This window comes from Amyelois transitella, chromosome 12 (assembly GCF_032362555.1).
Source record: "Amyelois transitella isolate CPQ chromosome 12, ilAmyTran1.1, whole genome shotgun sequence".
In the NCBI taxonomy this organism is placed as follows: Eukaryota; Metazoa; Arthropoda; class Insecta; order Lepidoptera; family Pyralidae; genus Amyelois; species Amyelois transitella.
Window position 1 is genome coordinate 5,864,864 of NC_083515.1, and position 20,300 is coordinate 5,885,163.

Here is a 20,300-nt window from a genome sequence, read left to right on the forward strand (position 1 = left end):
GCGTCCACCACCTTTTCATGAGTGAGTGAAACTTCGGGCAGAAGTTAATTCCAATAATAATTACCTATTTCTTATTCTCTAACGACTTCGTTATGGATGAACCTTTAATAACTCTACACCTAAATGTAGGTGTAGAGTTATTATTTAGTCGATCGTATAACCTCTAAAACGAAATTAAGGCTATTTATAAAGGTAAAGTAAATGAACCACAGTCGCTTTACGTCGATTTGTGGAGGATGTGACACAATCAAGAAGATAATTGGATTTGCAGTACGATATGGATTACACAGAGAATATTGGAAGACGTAGGAAATGAAGAATAAGCCATAATGGATTAATGGTACAACACATATTTCTTAATCTTTATACATACATACATACATACATACATAAAATCACGCCTCTTTCCCGGAGGGGTAGGCAGAGACTACCTCTTTCCACTTGCCACGATCTCTGCATACTTCTTTCGCTTCGTCCACATTCATAACTCTCTTCATACAAGCTCGGCGGTTTCGGGTACTTTTGACCTGACCCTTTACCAGGACGTCCTTAATTTGATCAAGATACGTTCGTCTAGGTCTTCCCACTCCGACCTTTCCCTCCACACTCTCCTTGTATATCTGCTTAGTCAACCTGCTTTCATTCATCCTCTCCACATGACCGAACCATCTTAACATACCCTTTTCTATTCCTGTAACTACATCTTCTTTCACATCACAACATTCCCTTATCACGCTGTTCCTTATCCTGTCACTCAATTTCACACCCATCATACTCCTTAACGCTCTCATTTCCACTGCATTTATTCTGCTTTCATGCTTCTTTTGCCATACCCAACTTTCACTCCCATACATTAATGTCGGGACCAACACGCCCCTGTGCACAGCCAGTCGAGCCTTTTTGGATAGTTTCTGACTGCTCATAAAGGCATGCAAAGCTCCATTCACCATGTTCCCCGCGTTCACTCTCCTTTCAATATCACTATCATACTTGCCATCTGATGTAAACTTTGATCCTAGATATACAAACTCTTTCACTTGCTCCACTTTTTCTCCTCCAATCAAAATATTACATGCTGTCATTTCTTTCTCCATTTCAAAAACCAGTGTTTTAGTTTTACTTACGTTCACTTTCATTCCTTTCTCTTTTAAAGCTTCATGCATACAGTTTACCATCTCCTGTAACTCCTCCGCTGATGACGCCAGTATAACCTGATCGTCGGCATAGAGCAGACATTTGACGAGTAACTCATTCATCCTTAATCCACTTTTAGACTCTTTCAAATCTGTCAAACAGCTATCCATAAATAGGTTGAACAGCCACGGTGACGCAACACATCCTTGCCTAACGCCTTTCTCAATCTTAAACCACTCAGTGTGCGCTCCGTTTATCCTGACACAAGCACTCGAATCCTCATATAAGGATTTCAGTGCTCGTATTAAGAGACTGCTCACCCCATGCATAGAAAGTGCTGACCACAATTCATTCCTCTCAACTCTGTCATAGGCCTTTTCCAGATCTACGAATGTGCAATAGACTTTTTGACTCTTGGCCAAAAACTTTTCGGCTATGCACCGCAAGGAAAAGACCTGATCAGTACATCCCATTCCCTTTCGAAATCCCGCTTGAGCATCCCATATTTTGTCATCAGTTTCATTCCTGACTCTATTAATCAATACCTTAGCATACAATTTGCCGACGACGCTAAGCAGGCTTATACCACGATAATTTTTGCAGTCCAGCTGTGACCCTTTTCCCTTGTAAAGTGGCACGATAACAGCCTTACACCAATCTTTTGGTACTCGGCCGCTTCTCCAACACAAATTGAAAAGGCAGTACAACTGACTAGCTACTACGCCTTTTCCTGCTTTAAGCATCTCGACCGACACTCTATCACACCCAGCAGCCTTTCCCGCTTTCATACTCTTAAGTGCTTCCACAATTTCGAACACTTCAATTTCGCCTTCCATCTCATTCTCTTTTTCTTCGCTATAGCAGAAATCTTTCTTATTTCCCTTCCTTTTTTTCAAATAAACTTTCAAAATAGTCCTTCCATATCTTTAGTACACATTCTTCTCCTTTCACAACGCTACCATCCTGGCATCTGATCCTAGTCAGCTCTCTGGTTATAGTATTTCCTCGGGTTGACCTTACGGATTTCCAGAATACTTTCAGATTTGACTGAAAGTCTTCTGATAGCCTTTTATCAAAATCCTCTTTATACTCTTCTTTCTTTCTAATCACAGCTTTCTTAACCAAATCTTTCATTTTCTTATATTCCTTACGTGCTTCATTCACATCTTCATCTATAACCTCTTGCATTCTTAAGTTAGCTTTTGCTGTTAACAAATCCAGCCATGCTTTCTTCTTTAATCGCACAAGTTCTTGCACATCTTTACTCATCCACGCATTTTTGTGATTTTTTCCTTTCCTTCTTCTACTTACACCACACACTTCAACAGCTACTTTCACAATTCTTTTTTTAAATTCCTTCCATCCATCTTCAATATCGCTCATTTCCTCTAAATCTTCAAATTCATCCTTCAGTCTATTAATATACTTCTTACCTACATCCATATCTTGCAAATTTTCTACTTTTACTCTTTCCAAAGCGCTGGTTTGCTCCCTTACCCTGTGCCGCCAGCGATTGAAGATACCCCTTATCCGGGATATCACCAGTAAATGGTCCGAGTCAATGCCAGCACCGCGATATGCACGGGTATCCAGCACTTTGTTCTTCAATCTTTCATCTACAATCACAAAGTCTATCATACTTTTTAAAATACCTTCCACTCTTGTGTAGGTGTGGATCTCTTTATGTTGAAACATTGAGTTCGACACAAAAAGATCCCACTCTAGACAAATTTCTAATACACTTCTTCCATTATCATTCACCTTTTCGTCACCAAACGCACCAAGCACCTTTTCATATCCATCACGCTTTACACCCACCCATCCATTAAAATCACCTAACATAATAATCTTCTCATTTGGCTTGGTAACTTTCAATACTTCTCTTACACTATTCCAGAACTCCTCGTTTTCGCTTTTTGCTGATGTTGTACCCCTCGAACCCACATCCCAAGGTGCATAAACACCTAGAACGAAGATCCGAGTGATTCCAACTTTCAGCCTAATCCATAGAAGACGAGGGCTGACACACTCATACTCATTCACGCACTCAGCCATTCGTGCAGAAAGAATTAGACCGACCCCTTGACAGCCTCGGCTGGTACTGGAAATTCCAGACCAATACGCCGTGTAAGGGCCGTGCTGCGTCGCGTCGCATCCTTTCCGCTTCGTTTCATTCACGCACAACACATCCAAACGTCTTTCATCCATCATCTGGCATACTTCCTCAATCTTATCCTTCATTCCTCCTCTTACATTCATCGTCGCAAAGCGGCTTTCAGCAGACCGCATACCGCTCCCGCCGGGAACGAGACGTGATGGGGTGCGGACACCATCGCCGCCATCTAGGTGCTCTTTCAAAAAATTTGCATCCATGCGATTCCCACGAGACGCTAGGGAAAAATTTTGTCCGCCCCAGCAGAGCCCCGCATGCCAGGGTAAGGCTAGCCATTACCTGGGGGTCGCCCAACCCCATGGCGGAAGTGGCACGCTCGAGACTAGGCTCGCCCCTAGCCATGCATCCATCGGCGCGGCAGACCTTAGATTGGCAGGGATTTACATTAAAGAGGAATCCCAAGTCTATCCCTTAGTCGGCTCTTACGACATCCGTGGGAAAGAGATGGAGTGGTCCTATTCTTTTGTAATGGTGCCGGGAACCACACGGCATCTTTATACATACATACATATAATGACGTTTATATCCCTTGCGGTGTAGATAGAGCCAACAAAATTGAAAAGACTCATAGACCACGTTCAGCTTGTTCTTTGGTTTTATGAAAGAATTGTCATTGTAAATAAGGTTGCTAGCCCTTCGCATAAAAGAAGAAGCTCAAGTTTATAAGCCTTTCCCTTAGTCGCCTTTTACAATATCCATGGGAAAGAGATGGAGTAGTCCCATTCTTTTTTTCTATTGGTGCCGGGAACCACACCGCACTAAATGTCAGTAAATCTTTATAACAATAATTTTTAATTTAATTATCAACGTTTTCATCAAAGATAACAATAAAATTACTGTGTTCAGCTTTGTTTTTGTTGCCGGCCTATATAGGACCTATAAAAATCTGTAGATCCGTGAAAAAAATTACTAGTCCTTGGGTTTTTTTTTGGGAATCGGATTGAAAACCTTCCATTTGCCACTTGCAATGTTTCAAATCTTTTTTGCTACTAGCAAATCTTGTCACACGCGTAATATGAAACTTTAGCAAATAAGGTTCTGATGATTAGGCTCACTTAGTCACATCTTGTTTCTATTTTAAGAACTTACTTGCGATCTAGACTTTTAAGAATCAAATAACCTAAATCGGCGAAATATCATAGTAGCAATGTACGCATGTATGCAAAAACATGGATACAAGCTAAGAAGAAATATATTTTATCACAACGTCTGTTTACTACACAACAAATATAATTCAACACAATTTGAAGCAATTATAGAACAGCGAGAAGCTAACAACACAACAAGAGGATGTAACTTAATTTGGTTTTCAGGAGTTTTATGAGATCTCTCACAATGGCTTCTCGTAAATCGCGTTAAGAGTTCCGTTCTACAATTGCGAAGTGACACTTGGCCAGCACGGCCGGCGTCGTATGCTAATGAGGACGGAACAGAAAGAACCAAGATTGTCGGCTTTATAAAAATAACACGCGAATCCACTTTCATTTTTATTCCGAGTTCCGGCGCCTCGCTATTGTTGTATTATATCTCATATCGTGACAAAGGGAGCGCATTCTGCGTGTTTCATTTTACTAGTGAGGGAATGAGCTATACGTGACAATGACTTTTTTATAAGCTGTAAGTGAAACGGGTCAAGTGATTCGTTAAACCATTTTTAGTTCTGGGGAAAGTTATTTTAGTTTTTACCCAATTGCTTTATCAACAGATTAATTCCACCATTCAAGTATGACATCAAAATTTTTTCTGTTTTAGAGTCAAAGAAAATGCGTGATTACTAGATAGATATATAAGTAATAATAGGTTATTAGTAACAAAGTTCAGTTACAGATTTATTATATGTACTAGCTGTGCCTGCGACTTCGTCCGCGTGGAATAGTTATTTTGGGCATCATTGAAGCCCTCAAGGATGCTCCTTCCCCGATTTTTTTCACATTTTCCATTATTTCTTCGCTTCTAATAGTTGCAGCTAGACGTTATCCAAACATATAATAAAACTGTAACTGAACTTTGTCTGTACATTGAAGATATTTAAGAAAAAGAAAATATAAGGGGTCTTTTTAGGGTCAATAGAAGCCAAAACAATTTTTTTTAGAATTTTTGTCTGTCTGTCTGTCTGTCCGTCTGTCTGCCCTCTCGAATATCTAGGTTCTCCCACTTCAGGTCCCTGCGGATCGTCGAGTTCCTCACGTAGCGCGGGGCTCCGACGACTGCTCTGAGACTTTGGTTCTCTTGGGCTCTGAGTCTTCTCCTGTTGGTCTCGGAGCAGAATGCGTACCACGCAGGGGCCGCGAACTTGAGGCGGCATCTGACGTACGTTTGGTAGATCCCGAGCTTCGTCCTCAGGGGGAGGCTGGAGGAGAGAAATGCGTGAAGTCTCCCCCTGGCTGCCTTGGTCATGAAGCTTGCGCTCGCCTCCCGCCCCTTTTCTACCCTGTCGCCGCTAGCCGCGTCGAGCGCGGTAACCGTTACGCAAAAATAATCCTTATAGCATGATTCAGTATTTACGCGCGATGGCTTGCTAGCGTATTTCATTTCATGTATTAGTTTGGTGTTTCGATACCGATTTCGATGATTCTTTTTTTATTGAATAGGTACTTATATTAACTTTTAAGAATTACGAATGAGTGTGAGTGTTATTGGTATTATAAACATCAGAGTAAAGAAATATAATAAGAAATCTCCGAACTGCTAAGCTATTAGGAATTACACGTGTTATTGTGAGTCGACCATAAAAGATAGACTTATGCTGTCTTGAGATATTTTTTTAATAATTTTATGTAGAATATTTCCGTTGTACATGGTTTCGCTGTATCTTTAACCATTAAGGCTGCACACGCGACGGAAGCTTAAAAAATCAAGTAACTTCTCCCGTTTTCCCAACATTTCCTTTCACTGCTCTGCTCTTAGTGATTGTAGCGTAATGAAAAGTATACTATAACCTGCTCAGGAGTATGAAGAATAACTGTACCAAGTTTCGTTAAAATCCGTCAAGTAGTTTTTGTTTCTATAAAGAACATACAGACAGACAGACAGACAGACAGACAGACAGACAGACAGACAAAAATTTTACTGATTGCATTTTTGGCATCAGTATCGATCACTAATCACCCCCTGATAGTTATTTTGAAAATATATTCCATGTACAGAATTGACCTCTCTACAGATTTATTATAAGTATAGAAGATGGATAACACTTTAAAGTTAATAAGTAAAAATAAGTGTATAAAGTAATATAGTATAATAATATGAACCATTCAATTGAAGAGGCATAAAAAGCTTACGTATTTGCTTTTTAATTGTGCGTGTTTTAGTATGCTAACTTTTGTTATTACACCCAACATTCCACCGGTTGCTAGAAAACAAAAGTAAATAAAATTCTCCGATTGGGAGGGTTCGGGAACTTTCTGTGTATTTTAGGTGTTATTCCTAAAATTCGGTCGAACCTTTTAGTATTATTGCTCTTGTTTGCTAACCAGGTCGTGTATTCTTGTCGGCCATGTAATAGCTGAGTATTCGAGAGAAATTGAAGTGAGGTTGAAGTGCAGACGTGAGGGATTCTATTTACTTATGAGGATGGATTGCTGTAGGACATATCGTTGTGTTGTGATACTGATAAATGGTCCGATAATGCGTTAACGCGGGCTTCGTCGTATCGACGTTTGAACGAAGATTAATTATTGCAGGCAAACGGGCCACTTTGTTACACAACTGAATATTTTAATGTACGTTAAATGACGAACGAAAGTCACGGTTAATTGTTAGTTAATTTACCTACATGACATATTTTATCTCATTGATGATAATGTACTTATTTTTCTACTATTTTTCAAGAACAGACAGACTCCCGCAATAACAATTAATATGGATTTATCGTCACGTTACGTTTTACATAAAATCAAATAAAACCTTTAAATTTTTTGAAAGAAGTATTTTACTAGAACTCTCATAAAACCAAGTAAGATTAACTACGAGTAGTTTTCTGATTGAATTGTTTTAGAGAGTCACACAGGGCATAGTGACGACAGTAACGAGTCTGTCACCGGCGACCTTCGGAGAAAGTGTGCGGCTAAGCTTGGCCGCGTATGATAACTGATGCTTTATTTATAGAGTTGATGGCTTTGTAATTATGACACATATAGCCGAAACATATTGATATAAGCCTCTGGGCAACAACCTTTTTAAAAGTTATTAGTAAACAAAGAAAAGGTAGACTTTTCTCGCAAGACGAGGTGGTGTCGGTTAGATAATCTTAAAAACTTTATCAAATCATAAATCTACATTGGCATCCTCTATTGTAAAAGGTATCAGTCGAAAATGCAATGATTATTTGGATTTCGTATAACATTTATTTATTTGCTTAACATTAAGTATAATCTTAATCTATATATATAAAAGCGAAAAACACTCACTTAGGAATCACGAAATCTCGAAATCTACTGAGCCAATAAAAATGGAATTTGGCAGGTAGGTAGATTTTAATTAGGAGGGATCCACTAAGAAAGGATTTTTGGAAATTCTATTCCTAAGGGGGTGAAATAGGGGTTGCAAGTTTGTATGAAACTTCGTCATTTTTAGTGTGGGATAATTACTTGAAATTTTAGATTTAAATTTACGGTTAGATAAAAATAATAATCCATGAATTGGATTTTGAAAATTGCATTCCTAAGGGGGTGAAATAGGGGTTGCAAGTTTATATGAAACTTCTGCATTTTTAGTGTTTGACACATTAGATTTAAATTCACAGTTAGATTAAAAATTGAATGATTTTAAATAAAATTTAAATATTGAAGAATTTTAAAATTTGATTTGAAAATTGCATTCCTATAGGGGTGAAATAGAGGTGGTCAGTTTGTATGAAATTTTGTCAATTTTAACGTTGGGCACATGAAATTTTGGTTAGTATGAAATAATCATTAAAACATTGGATTTTGAAAACTGCATCTCAAGGACGAAAAATAAGGGCGTATCCTTATAATCCAAAATACATTTGCGCGGGCGAAGCCGTGGGCAAAAGCTAGTATATGTATATATATATTTATGTGCTTAACATATATTTCTTCTATATTTAAACTTATATACATACATACATATGGTCACGTCTACGAGAATATCCATTGCGGGTTAGACAGAGCCAACAGCCTTGAAAAGACTGAATGGCCACGTTCAGCTATTTGGCTTAATGATAGAATTGATATTCAAATAGTGACTATCCCTTAGTCGCCTTTACGACATTCGTGGAAAAGAGATGGGGTGGTCCTATTCTTTTTTGTATTGGTGCTGGGAACCACACGGCACGGTTTAAACTAACTGTAAAAATAAAAATGAAGCACAAAAAGATCGATGCTAAAAGCATTATCTAGTCAACGTTTTGTTGTTTTCTGAGCGTCAAAAGATAAAAATGGAACATTGTGTCTATCATAGTTTAGATATCTGTCTATCAAAAACTATTTTCTGCGATCATCTCAACAAAAAAGGGTAATATATATTTACCTACATATCGGCGATAGGTTTATTGAGTTGAGAATATTTATATAGGTACCTTCTTTGTTTTTTTAGTATACCTTTGTTGTTAAGTAACAAAATTTTTATAAATAAAATCGTGAGTTATATCTTAAGATCTTGGTCAATTTAGTTCACATACCCTTTCAAATTTGTAACAAATTAATAAGAATATGTTACACAGCGCCTTCCACACCATATTTCGGCGTCCATAACACCAATGTAGTAATTTTTTAAATTAAAATTAATATATTGTAATAAATATAAATAAATAAATTAAAAAAGAAAACAGTTTTGTGCCCTTATCCCAGAGAAGCCTAACCTACTTTAGATCATGGTGGTGATCAAAAAGTAGCCCTATTCTAAAGAACAGGGATATTATATATTAAAGTCTTTTTATAAAGCTGCAGTGTAGTTTCCTCCACCGGTTCTTCTCTTGCGCCTTGGAAACAGCAGTATTTTTAATTTTGTGTTATGTTTGACGTCACTCTTTGAAACCTTATTGCATCCTTTATCCATATTATAAATGTGAAAGTTTGTATGTGTGTTTGTTTGTCCGGATAAAAAAAATCACTGAAACGAAGTCCAAGAAATGTCGCATACACGGAGGAGGTGGAGTACGGTGAAAAGTTTTGTGAATTTTAATGCAAGCGGTGTCGCGGGCGCAAGCTAGTTGATAAATAAAGAAACTGAAATCATCAAGGGAAACTATAACGATTTAGAGTCAATAGAATTAAGGTACTATTGTTTTAATAACAGCAACCACGACCACGCGGAATTAGCACATGACAAATGAACTCAATTCAAAGTGTCACTGAAACGAAAGTAACATGAGGTTAAACCATAATCGTGTATGACGTAACTACTTGTAACTTCCGTGTTTGTTTAAGTATGATACTTGTATTATGTTGTACTGTATAATATAATACGACTTTAATAATTGTGATACCTTTAAAAGTTAAGTGGTTTTTAACGTTATGTTCAATTAAGTGAGTATAAAGCTGAATAAAATCTAATTCAGATAGCCACGTTCGATCAAATATATTTTTTTTAAAGTAGCTATTTTTTTAATAAAGTAACTTTCGCTATCGTGCTTTGACCTTCTCCGTACGAGATTAGTTTAGTAGTTATGACGTGAAATACGGACAAACATACAATTTGATACAAAATGTTGAAACATATTCACTATTCTAGTACAATAAGGCAGAATTGATCAGAGCTATAAATTGCACCAATTTATTTTTTAATATGCTATTTTTGTCAAGCAAAAGAACCTGAAGTTATTAATCTCATAAATTATTATGGAATAATATTAAGCGTTTACTATGATTATATAGTAAGGCAGGAGGCGCCACGGCGCCGGCGCGGCCTTGGTGAAAGTGGATCTTGAGGCTTGAGGTTTCACTAAGCTACCCCAGCTCCTCCTGACGACTGACGTAACAAATATCTCCTTTTATGACCATTGGAATATCAAATTGTTTATTAATTTATTTGCAAAAGATTTTGTCACCTTACAGACTACACTATGTTATGTTATTAAATTCTACTTGATGTATTGGACGCAGTGAGGGAAAATACTTTGTGGAAACCAGCTAACCACTCGTAATCATAATCCAAAATGGGTTTGATTACTTTGTACGATTACGACGTTCAGTAAGGAGACGCTTTATGTAAAATCCCGACTGTACAGGATCGTAGTCACGTGGCTCCTTTCCAGAGAGTTGAGGACGCACCCGAGCATTACTGCGTCAGAAGGTACTACTAGGAATACGCAAACATGACAGAGAGTTAGCAGGATATTACTTATATAATTACGAAAACAGCCGAAATTTTTCGTTTCCTCAAAATAAGAAAATTGAGAAAATTCCTGGGCCAAGCACAGGTAGAATTTTATCAATAAAGAGAAGAATCTTCGCGGAAAACAAGTCTGACCGGCAACCTCAGACTTACAATCCCGGGCTTTGTTACAGCGATATTAAAATTTCATAAAGTTTCTGCGCTGCGCCCGTCTCAGGCTTTGGCGTTAAGGGAGAATCTGGTTTGATATTAAGTCGGTTGAAGCTATTTTGTATTCAGTGGACTAAAGTTACGTTTTGTATAATATACATACCCTCACATTTGATGTTTAAAGCAAAGCTGTATAAAGTACATATAATAAAGTTCTGTTAGTTAGTACTCCTGTGTTAGTTACCTAGTACAATTATTCTATCGAACTTCACCCAGAAGTTTTCAGATCTTAGAAAAATATACTATAAGCGCAATGCACATAATGTTACTAAGACATGTAGTTGTTTTCATAAAAATATTTATATATATTCCTATAGGATCTGGGTTGATTACCACAAGAAAATAAAATTTAGCACCGATAAGATCGCTTAGTTGTAGAAGTTTCTAAACTATGTAAGTATAAAGTTATAAATTACCACAGCCGACTTTGCAAACTATTAATTGAGATTTGAGAATCTGAGATCGTACAGTACTGCTTAATAATATATGGTTCTTCCTTAAACTTAATCTAACGATATTAGCTACAAGTTTAATAGGTAAGGTATTATTTTTTTATATGTGTAAATATACGTGTTGCTACAGATTAAAACATCAACATTACACACTATTAACCTTAGAATATATTTATGCTATTTACCTACTTCATAATCTGTCAAATAATAGGGTAAATAGAATCTACCTAGACATTCATATTTGGAAAATCTAAAAAGCTATTTTTTCCATTGTCTATTCTTTATGGGATTAGTTCGGTAAGCTGAAGGTGTCGTGTTTCCAGGTGCAAGCGGAGGCGGATGGCGGGTGACGGCGCTGGCTCGGCAGCGTAGTGCTGTGGCGAGATGAGCGGCGCGGGCGTCGGGACCGCGCCGCCGCTGTCCGCCGCCGAGGCGCTCTCCACGCTCCTCTGGCAGCCGTACGAGTGCCGCTCGCCGCCCCTCGCGCGCTCTCACACCGATGGAGCCCTGGCGAGCGGCTTCCGCGGGGGGGCTTCGGCCTCATGCGCGCCCCAGTCGCCGAGCGGCGGTCGTCATGCGCGCGCGTCGTACCGCGCTTCTTTCCGCCACGAGATGCGGCTGCCAGTGCCGGCGCCCGCCCCGCTGCGCAAGTCAGATTCGGTCTCGGTGCGCGTTCCCGGTGAACCCAGTCGACAAAATGTGTCCAGTGTGAACATAGTGCAGGTGCAGGATACGCCTTCCGGGTGTAATGTGAACAGTGCGGTGCAGACGGAGAGAGAAAGGAGTGTAGTCAGCGCGGAGTGCCAAACAGAGGAACCAGCGCGGCGGCGGCGGACCAGGCGAGCGCGGGCGCCTCGGGTGCCCGAGCTGGAGAGCGTGCCGCCGCCGCCGTACAGCACTCTGCCGCCGCACAGTGCCCTGCCACATCATGGCGGGCTGTCTGTCCACGGCGGTCTGCCACCGCATGGTGGTCTACCGCCACACGGAGCTTTGCCGCCCCATGGCGCGCTGCCTCCTCAGGCGCACCCTGTGCCAGTTCCAGTAGGGGTTCATCCACCTGCGCCTCTCATCGCTCCACACCCGCCTGCGCATCGTTTCCCCTTTCAACCGATACCTCTCAGGTAGGTAAACAAAGAATCTACAACAAACCTGCAATAGTCTGCACTCATTGACATAGAATGGAAATGCCTGCAGTGATGTTAGTCGGTCATGCTAGCATTCGCGGATTCGGAGAAAGGCGTCTCGCGTTATGGTGCGCTATTGGAACGAACTGCTGCTGACATCGCAGCTGGAACGGTACAACTATCTGTAAAACATAATGTTTCGTAACGCTCTCGTAGCGTTTTCACGGGCCGTTTCGTAGCTTTAATTCGTTGAAGTCTTTTGTTTGTAAGTACAAACATTTAAATTTTGTTTTTTATTCACTATTAGGAAATATATATAATTCAACTTTAAATAATTTTATTCATAATATTTAGAACTTATAATTATTGTTAAAAGTTAACACAAAATCACAATGAATGTTTGTATTTAAATTTAACGATATAATTATAATAATAGACTCAAAAATATAGAAAATCCTACCTATTCGTAGACAATAATTTTCTACAAAAGTGGGACGAATTCTATATGACCTTGAGAATGAAAGCTAATGAATACTTTTACATTTATAATTCTGTTTTCAAGTATTTTGGGTCAAGTAATATTTCAAACATGTTTAGTTCACTAGATTACGGAATGAAAAGCGAAAGGCGATGTTAAACCATTTGGCGTTGTTTAAAATATTTATTCAAAACAGTTTTAAAAAAATTAATCAAAAATTATCAATTTCACAGTTCGGGAAAATCGAAATATATTTTTGCTGCAATACTACTTGGGTACCAAGAAATTAAAACTTTTTGAAAAAGCAGAATCAAATGAGGGTTCAATACTACCTACTCGTTTTAGTTTTAACAAGTTCCTATTGTACCTTTCTGTAAATTCGACAAAATTGCAAAATACGTAATGTATTTATCTCTAACGAAATTAAAAACAGCGTAGGCACCTAGTAATGCGTTTTTCCCTGTGTATTTTTTAATAATATCAACGCAATAATTATAATTGAATTAGTTTTGGTCACGCTACACTCGTTAGAGGATGGCCTTGTTATGTAAGCCGATTGTCTACAACACATGTAATGCGACAAGGGCACTGTTTCTTGTACACATATTTTTTATAGTGAGTTTTGTTTCTTATTGTAATAAGAAAATACTATATTTTGTAAGGTTAGATAATAATCGGTTCTATTTAAGATATTGTAAATTTTATTGAGCTTTAAACACTTAGTTATTAAAACTTTTCTATCATTTAAACAAAATTTTCATTAAAAAATTTCTTATGTTTCATAGTAAGTATAGAAATGTTAATAGTAAAATAAAAAGGCACTGTAAGTTTGTTCTAACATAAAACTAATCAACTCACACACACACACTTACTGCATGCGCCAATGGAAAAAGAATTAGTATTGTAACATTCGACGTACTTACTAAATACTCCAAACTACTATATTACTAAAAGGCTTTCGAATACCTATGGAGTATATTTGTTAGTAAGTAAAACACACAACCTACACTTAATTAAACGGGTCTTTGGTTCAATAAAGTAGTAAGTAGTGTGCAGTAGAACTGGTTTGGCCCGCCACATGGTGGAAAGTGGCTGCATGTAGGCTGTGCGCCTTAGATTATCACGAATAAAAACTAAATGACTAGTTTAATTCTCTTCGAACGGGCTAGTAGGTTATCTACATTAAACAGGTAAATGTGAACTTTTGTTTTGAGATCCTTTTATGGACTTAGCATATGTTATTAGAATTATCGATTAAATATACATATAACCAAATCCGATAAAATATTTGCTGTTTTATAAATAAAAAAAAGAAATAAAATTATAACTAACATATTTAGCCGATAGTTCACAACTAGTAACACGCGTACCTGTTTCAAACAGAAGGAACCTATCGTCGATATTTTCTCACCACATTCAAAGAATTTAGTGCCCGAATAAACAAGTCTGCCAACATCCAACAGCTTAACGACAAAAAAAAACTAGAAACAAGCAATCAACGGGCTTATATTTATGCTATATTGCGTCTACCAATAAGTTTTCTGCGAAATTTCAGAAAAGTTAACATTCTAGATAACAAATTAGAGAGCAATAATGTAACCACCCAGTAAAGCGTTATAGGTTTGCTACTTACTTCTACTTTTTATTATGTATAAGTATGTATTTAAATATAGGGTCTCTTTGATGCATAAATCATGTAGATCACGATCATCACATTATCATAATATATAATAGCATTAGTTTTGAAACCTGCACTTACTACTGCAATAGACGTTGCAATGTATACCTGCTGATATCTTACGATAACGTGGCAGAGTGAGGCAATTATTGGAGTTGCGTTGATTTTAGGTTAAAAAAGGCTTACTTTCTATAGTAAATTTACTGATTGCTTACAATAATGTCAGAAGGGTAGGCAAAGACTACAACTTTCCACCTGCCATGATTCAAACATTCTTCTTTTGCTTCATCGTTCTTTAGCCTTTTCATTCTAGCTCGTTGGGTATTCAACACCCACTAAATTGTGATATGCATGTTATATATTTCCCTTGAGTATTACTTACATGGTTATCATGCAATCTAACTAAATTTGAAGAAAACGTGTATAAAGCGCTTGTATTAAATATAGTACAAAGAATTGAGCATAAAATAGAACTTCTTGCAGAGTTGTGTGTCCTACATATTAACAAGATCCGTATACTGTGGGTCGGTGTAGTATTGTTAAATTAACTAGAGAACAGAAAAACATCTATTAACAATTACTACTTGTTATTTGTTGTGTATGCTTGCCAATGGAATTAAAATGAAATTTTCTGTTGGAGAAAGTGGTTGCCTGGAAGATAATGCTTGAGCAATATACCAAAGTAAAATGTCAATAAAGTAAAAAAGAAGGAATAAACAAATGTCGACACAGGACCGAATCGACAGTTTACTTCACTTTAGGTAGGCCATCTACATATTCCTTTGTAGATAAGTTACTTTACGTTCGTGCTTCATCGATGTGCGCCGCCCTCAATATTGGTCTTTGTGCTTTACCGACACAAAATCGCATGGGAATATATTTGTTATTTTGTATTTTGACTCCTGAGTAACTATATTTCATATCCATACTACAATACATACTTGCTAAAAATGGGAAAGTTGGTGTGTTTATCTTCTCTTCATGCTTGGTCCATTTTACCAATTTTCATGAAATTTTGCATATACACAACGAACAGAGAATTTAACGCATGTAAAGCATACGTTTATGCAACAGTGATATTGAAGAAAGCAGCAAAATTGAAACAAATTGCGTTGCTGTTATGAGGTAAGATTTGAACGATTGTAATTTATGAAATTACGTGTAGGTCTCACGCAATAAAAAGGAAAGTAATGATTTTCCGGATAACAAAATGTATGATATGTAAAACGTCTCCTAAAACGTACATTAGATTATGTAATTCAAATTCAGATAAACCTGGCTTTTCAGTATTTCGAGACAGTTTGCTCTGTTTACCGCGCATGGGATCAAGATGTGATATCTGTCTGTGTTGTAAAAACTCATGATAATTTTGTAAAGCACAGCAGCATCAGAAATTTGAGTATGATATGATAAAATCATTTCTTTAGCGATAAAAATAATTTTGTTTAGCGATAGGTAGCTATAGAAAATGGCACGAGGTCTTTACTAATTCAACTCGACGTCGACGTAGTTTCACACTTTTGATACGTGGCGTAAGCGAAATGTGAGGTGTAAATACAGTTGTCCTCCAAACTTGGTTTGTCGGTCAATATCGCTGGCTTGCGAAACTGTTGCTGCTGCGTACGCGCTGGGAACTGTGTCTACTAAATTCTACAACACATTCGTGCTGCGGCATTATGTGACACTTAGACAACCCAATCTGCTAGTCATTATCAATTTCTAGAATTCTTTTTGCCATCGTGGGAAAATTCAATGGAATTTTTAAAGGGAATAAATAGGGTTTGAGGACGTATTTGCGTTACGAGTATATATATGTTTTTACAAACAAGTCACAATTCGTAGTGTGAACTGTGAATTTAGATAAACTTTGAGATTTGACACAAATTTTTAACCGGATCAAACACCGTGCCGTGTGGTTCCCGGCACTATTACAAAAAAGAATAGGACCACTCCATCTCTTTCCCATGGATGTCGTAAAAGGCGACTAAGGGATAGGCTTATTAACTTAGGATTCCTCTTTTAGGCGATGGGCTAGCAACCTGTCACTATTTGAATCTCGGTTCTATCATTAAGCCAAATAGCTGAACGTGGCCATTCAGTCTTTTCAAGACTGTTGGCTCTGTCTACCCCGCAAGGGATATAGACGTGATCATATGTATGTATGTATGTATGTATCAAACACGGCAATGCTAAATCAAAATTTTATCATGATAAGACCTAAATTTCCTTGGTATATAGCGTTTGTTTATAATAAACATAATGCTTTAATCCGGATTGAATTTTTATGAGCAAAACAAACATTTGGCAGCTTTCACTTTTATTAGCGTGTTGAACATCGAAATTGTTTATATCAGGAAACGGATGCCAAATCGGCATTTATCTTTTTGGAGATAATCTCAGTCGTTAATTATTAAGAGGCGAGTCATTCGGCCGATCTATTCCAAGATTCCACACTTCCTTGAATGTTGCTTACAAATATACTTGCACCTCGTCTTTGGCACCCCGCCAACGTCCTAATGGCTCGGGACTAACGCCAAAGCAAGAAAATCTTCTATATTGGAAACTAAACTTGTGACTAAAAGTAGATTGACTTAGTTCTCACTTTGTGCTTCCAGTTTCTGTATCTGCAAATGGAATATGTCTTTGTGGGTCGAATCAAATGCCAGGGCAAAAGCTTTCGGTGGCAGGTGCTCCTTTTTATTTTAACTTTGGATGGCCTCTTGCACAATTTAAATATGGTTCTAAAATTCTAGGTCACAAGTCACAAAGTCTTTAGTAAATATAAATATTAAGCTGTATAATAATCTTTTTCTGATCTGAAAATGATTGAGATAATATTCCATGATACGATATAAAGAGTCTATTGTTTTATAAAATTATAATGTACGGTAGTTATTCATGCATTCACAAGGTTGTAAAGTTGAACTGACGAAAATAAAATCTCTTAGAATATAAACTTTACTTTAGCCTACAATATGGTTACCTCAAAATAAAGGTAAAGGTGTCCGCACTTATTGCTTAGTAAACGATGTCTATTGGACATACATACATACATATAGCATGTTGGTACCTAGATGCTTACGCATCTTGACATCAATTCTATATTGTTAATACACAATTTTTTGATCAATCGGTTTTACATTACAATCGAAATATAAATGTTGACCATGGAATTCATTCACCATGGAGTTCGTTATTAATGAAAACTGTATTATTGTACTCATGTAGGATATTACCGCAGATATTTTTAAGAAATAAATGTGATGTGCGACTTCTTTACTTGAAAATTTATTAAAGTAACATATAAAATGCGTTCAGATAATATACGCGATATAAGTTTTTTTTAACCTGAAAAATATACCTTGTGCATATTTTGACATGAATAAAATATTATTTCTGTAAAATCAGTACTTTTAGCGCTATACTTTTGTTTTTGGGAATAAAATTATAAAAATTAATATGAAATGAAAATAGCCGTAGTAAATACTTTGTGAAGTAATTATTAGATTTATCCGTTTGTTAATTTATTAAATTGTATTTATACAAGACCAGCATCGATTAATACTTTCTTGTAACAAGACTTCGTATGATTTTTTAAGGATAAAACGTCACCTGCCATTCTTTTACTATTCACAGGTTAAGACGGGTTAAGAGATTAAAGGTATACATAAATTACATTGGCAATCCAATGTATGTAAAGTGAGTTCGTTAGGTCTCACACAATCGTACAGCCAGCCGAACACTGACCTCGTTAAAATCATTACAATTTAGCTCCTATTTCGTCGATATAAGAGTCTGGGGTGGGATAGTTTGATGTGTTGAGTGTACAGGCGATGAGTGGCGATTGTCGTGATCCAGCCGGCGAGGTGAAAGTGCCAGGTGTCGAAATGAGCATACGACAGCCAAGGCTTCGCTTTGTCCAGTCTAAATTTGATTTGCTACAAATACTAGGATTCGATACGCTACATTTTAGGTTAGATTAGAATATTTAATATTCTATATTTAGGTTTATATGTTTTCGTTATTATAATAATACGCTATTTGAAAACGTGGCAATTGGACTTATAATATTGATGCCAAGATGAACCTTTAAATCATTATACTTCCAATGTCAATTAAACTATTTGCAATTTTAATCCCAACGAATATTTTAAACGTACAATGATTTTCTCGATTATTATGTTATTAACGTTTTCAAATTGTACTACAAAGTTATTAGGCACATTATCAGGTCTATATCCCCTGCGGTGTAGACATAGCCAATAGTCTTAAAAATCTGAATGGCCCCGTTCAGCTGCATGGCAAATGATAGAATTTTAATAGTGACAGGTTGCTAGCCCATCGTCAATAAGAAGAATCCCAAGCGATATGCACAATAATACGAAAGAATTAGTCCAGTATTATCTTAATAGGGCAAGTAAAGCACGTGTTAGGTCCTCAATCTATATGTTCAAAACACAATCTGTATGCAGTGCAGAGACGCATGTTTGTTTCGTTGCATACCAAATTGATTCATATGTCAATGGACGACCGCACGCAATCCGCTCGTTTTCATGAAAATCAAATGATGCGGAACCATAATCAAGTGTCGTATATGGTAATAGGGTACCGGACAGTAATCGAAAAAAAATCTAAGTTGTGTTTTAAAATAAAGTTTGTTATACAAGAACATCACATAATAAAGATTTTTAAGAAATAACAATGATTTATAATTTTAAATCAATAAATAAAGTTGCAAAAATCCAATATTTTTTATCTGTGCAGCGTAAGAACCCAAACACCAATCACAGTGAGTGACGTCATACGTAATGAGTGATAAGTAAACACCACTGCTTTGTATGTTATTTCGAGTTATTCTACGATTTATTTGCATTTTTCTAAAAATATTTAATTGAAATTAGTTACGAATTGAAGGACTTTACTCGTAACAGAAGTTGTCGCAAGTGCTTGAAGCCGCCTATCAAGCTTTTATCATGGAACAAGGTTACAAACCGACAATAGAAATCTCCCAAAAGATTGATATTTTCATGGTGGGCAGTTCCTTTGCCACTAATACCGACTTTTATTTGCTGAATTTAGCAATGTGGAAACATTTGTGTAAGTATTTCAACCTCTTTTTGTTTATCTTAACAACAGAAATGATTGAAGAAATTACAAACGAAAACATAACCTAAAACTAGTTTCATTGTTTACAAAGTTATTTTCACATATTTTTTTCTATGATTTTAAAGGTTAGATATTTATGGGTTTTGCATGTTTCTAGATCTGCGAGAAAATACTTAAATTATCCAAGCACTGATCACTTGTAATATGGCTTGTAGTTTGTTTTTCAAACATATGACGTCACGCGATCAGAATTGACGTAAAGTGCTGTTTTCGCGGCAATTTTAAATAAATTACGTTTTTCTCGTTTTTAAATACTCCAAAAGATTTATTTATTTAAAATAATATTTTTTATGGATATATAAATAAATAAAGATTATTTTTAAACACAATCTGAAAAGTTGTCCGGTACCCTATTGTCGATGACATGTTAATTATTCCATTATCCAACTGCGTATGATATGATTGTTATGAAAAGAATGCAAAATGTATTTGAATGTTTAGTAAAATAACAAAAGGTTTTGGCTTTTTGGCTCTGTCTACCTGGCAAGGGATATAGACATAATTATATGCATGTAGTTTTCTGAATGAATGTTGATATAATGGATATTTTGTTTTATTCTATAATAAAGTAAAATAATAGTTAAAGTTA

At 36.8% G+C, this 20,300-nt stretch overlaps 1 protein-coding gene across 1 annotated transcript in view; it reads left to right on the plus strand.

The window, feature by feature from the left end:
* Positions 1 to 11,649: 11,649 nt before the first annotated feature.
* Positions 11,650 to 20,300, plus strand: part of LOC106142695 (uncharacterized) — a 79,032-nt gene continuing 70,381 nt past the window's right edge. Inside the window, exon 1 of the mRNA XM_013344565.2 lies at positions 11,650 to 12,386. Coding sequence (XP_013200019.2) covers positions 11,650 to 12,386 — 737 coding nt within the window. The remainder of the gene's footprint in view (positions 12,387 to 20,300) is intronic.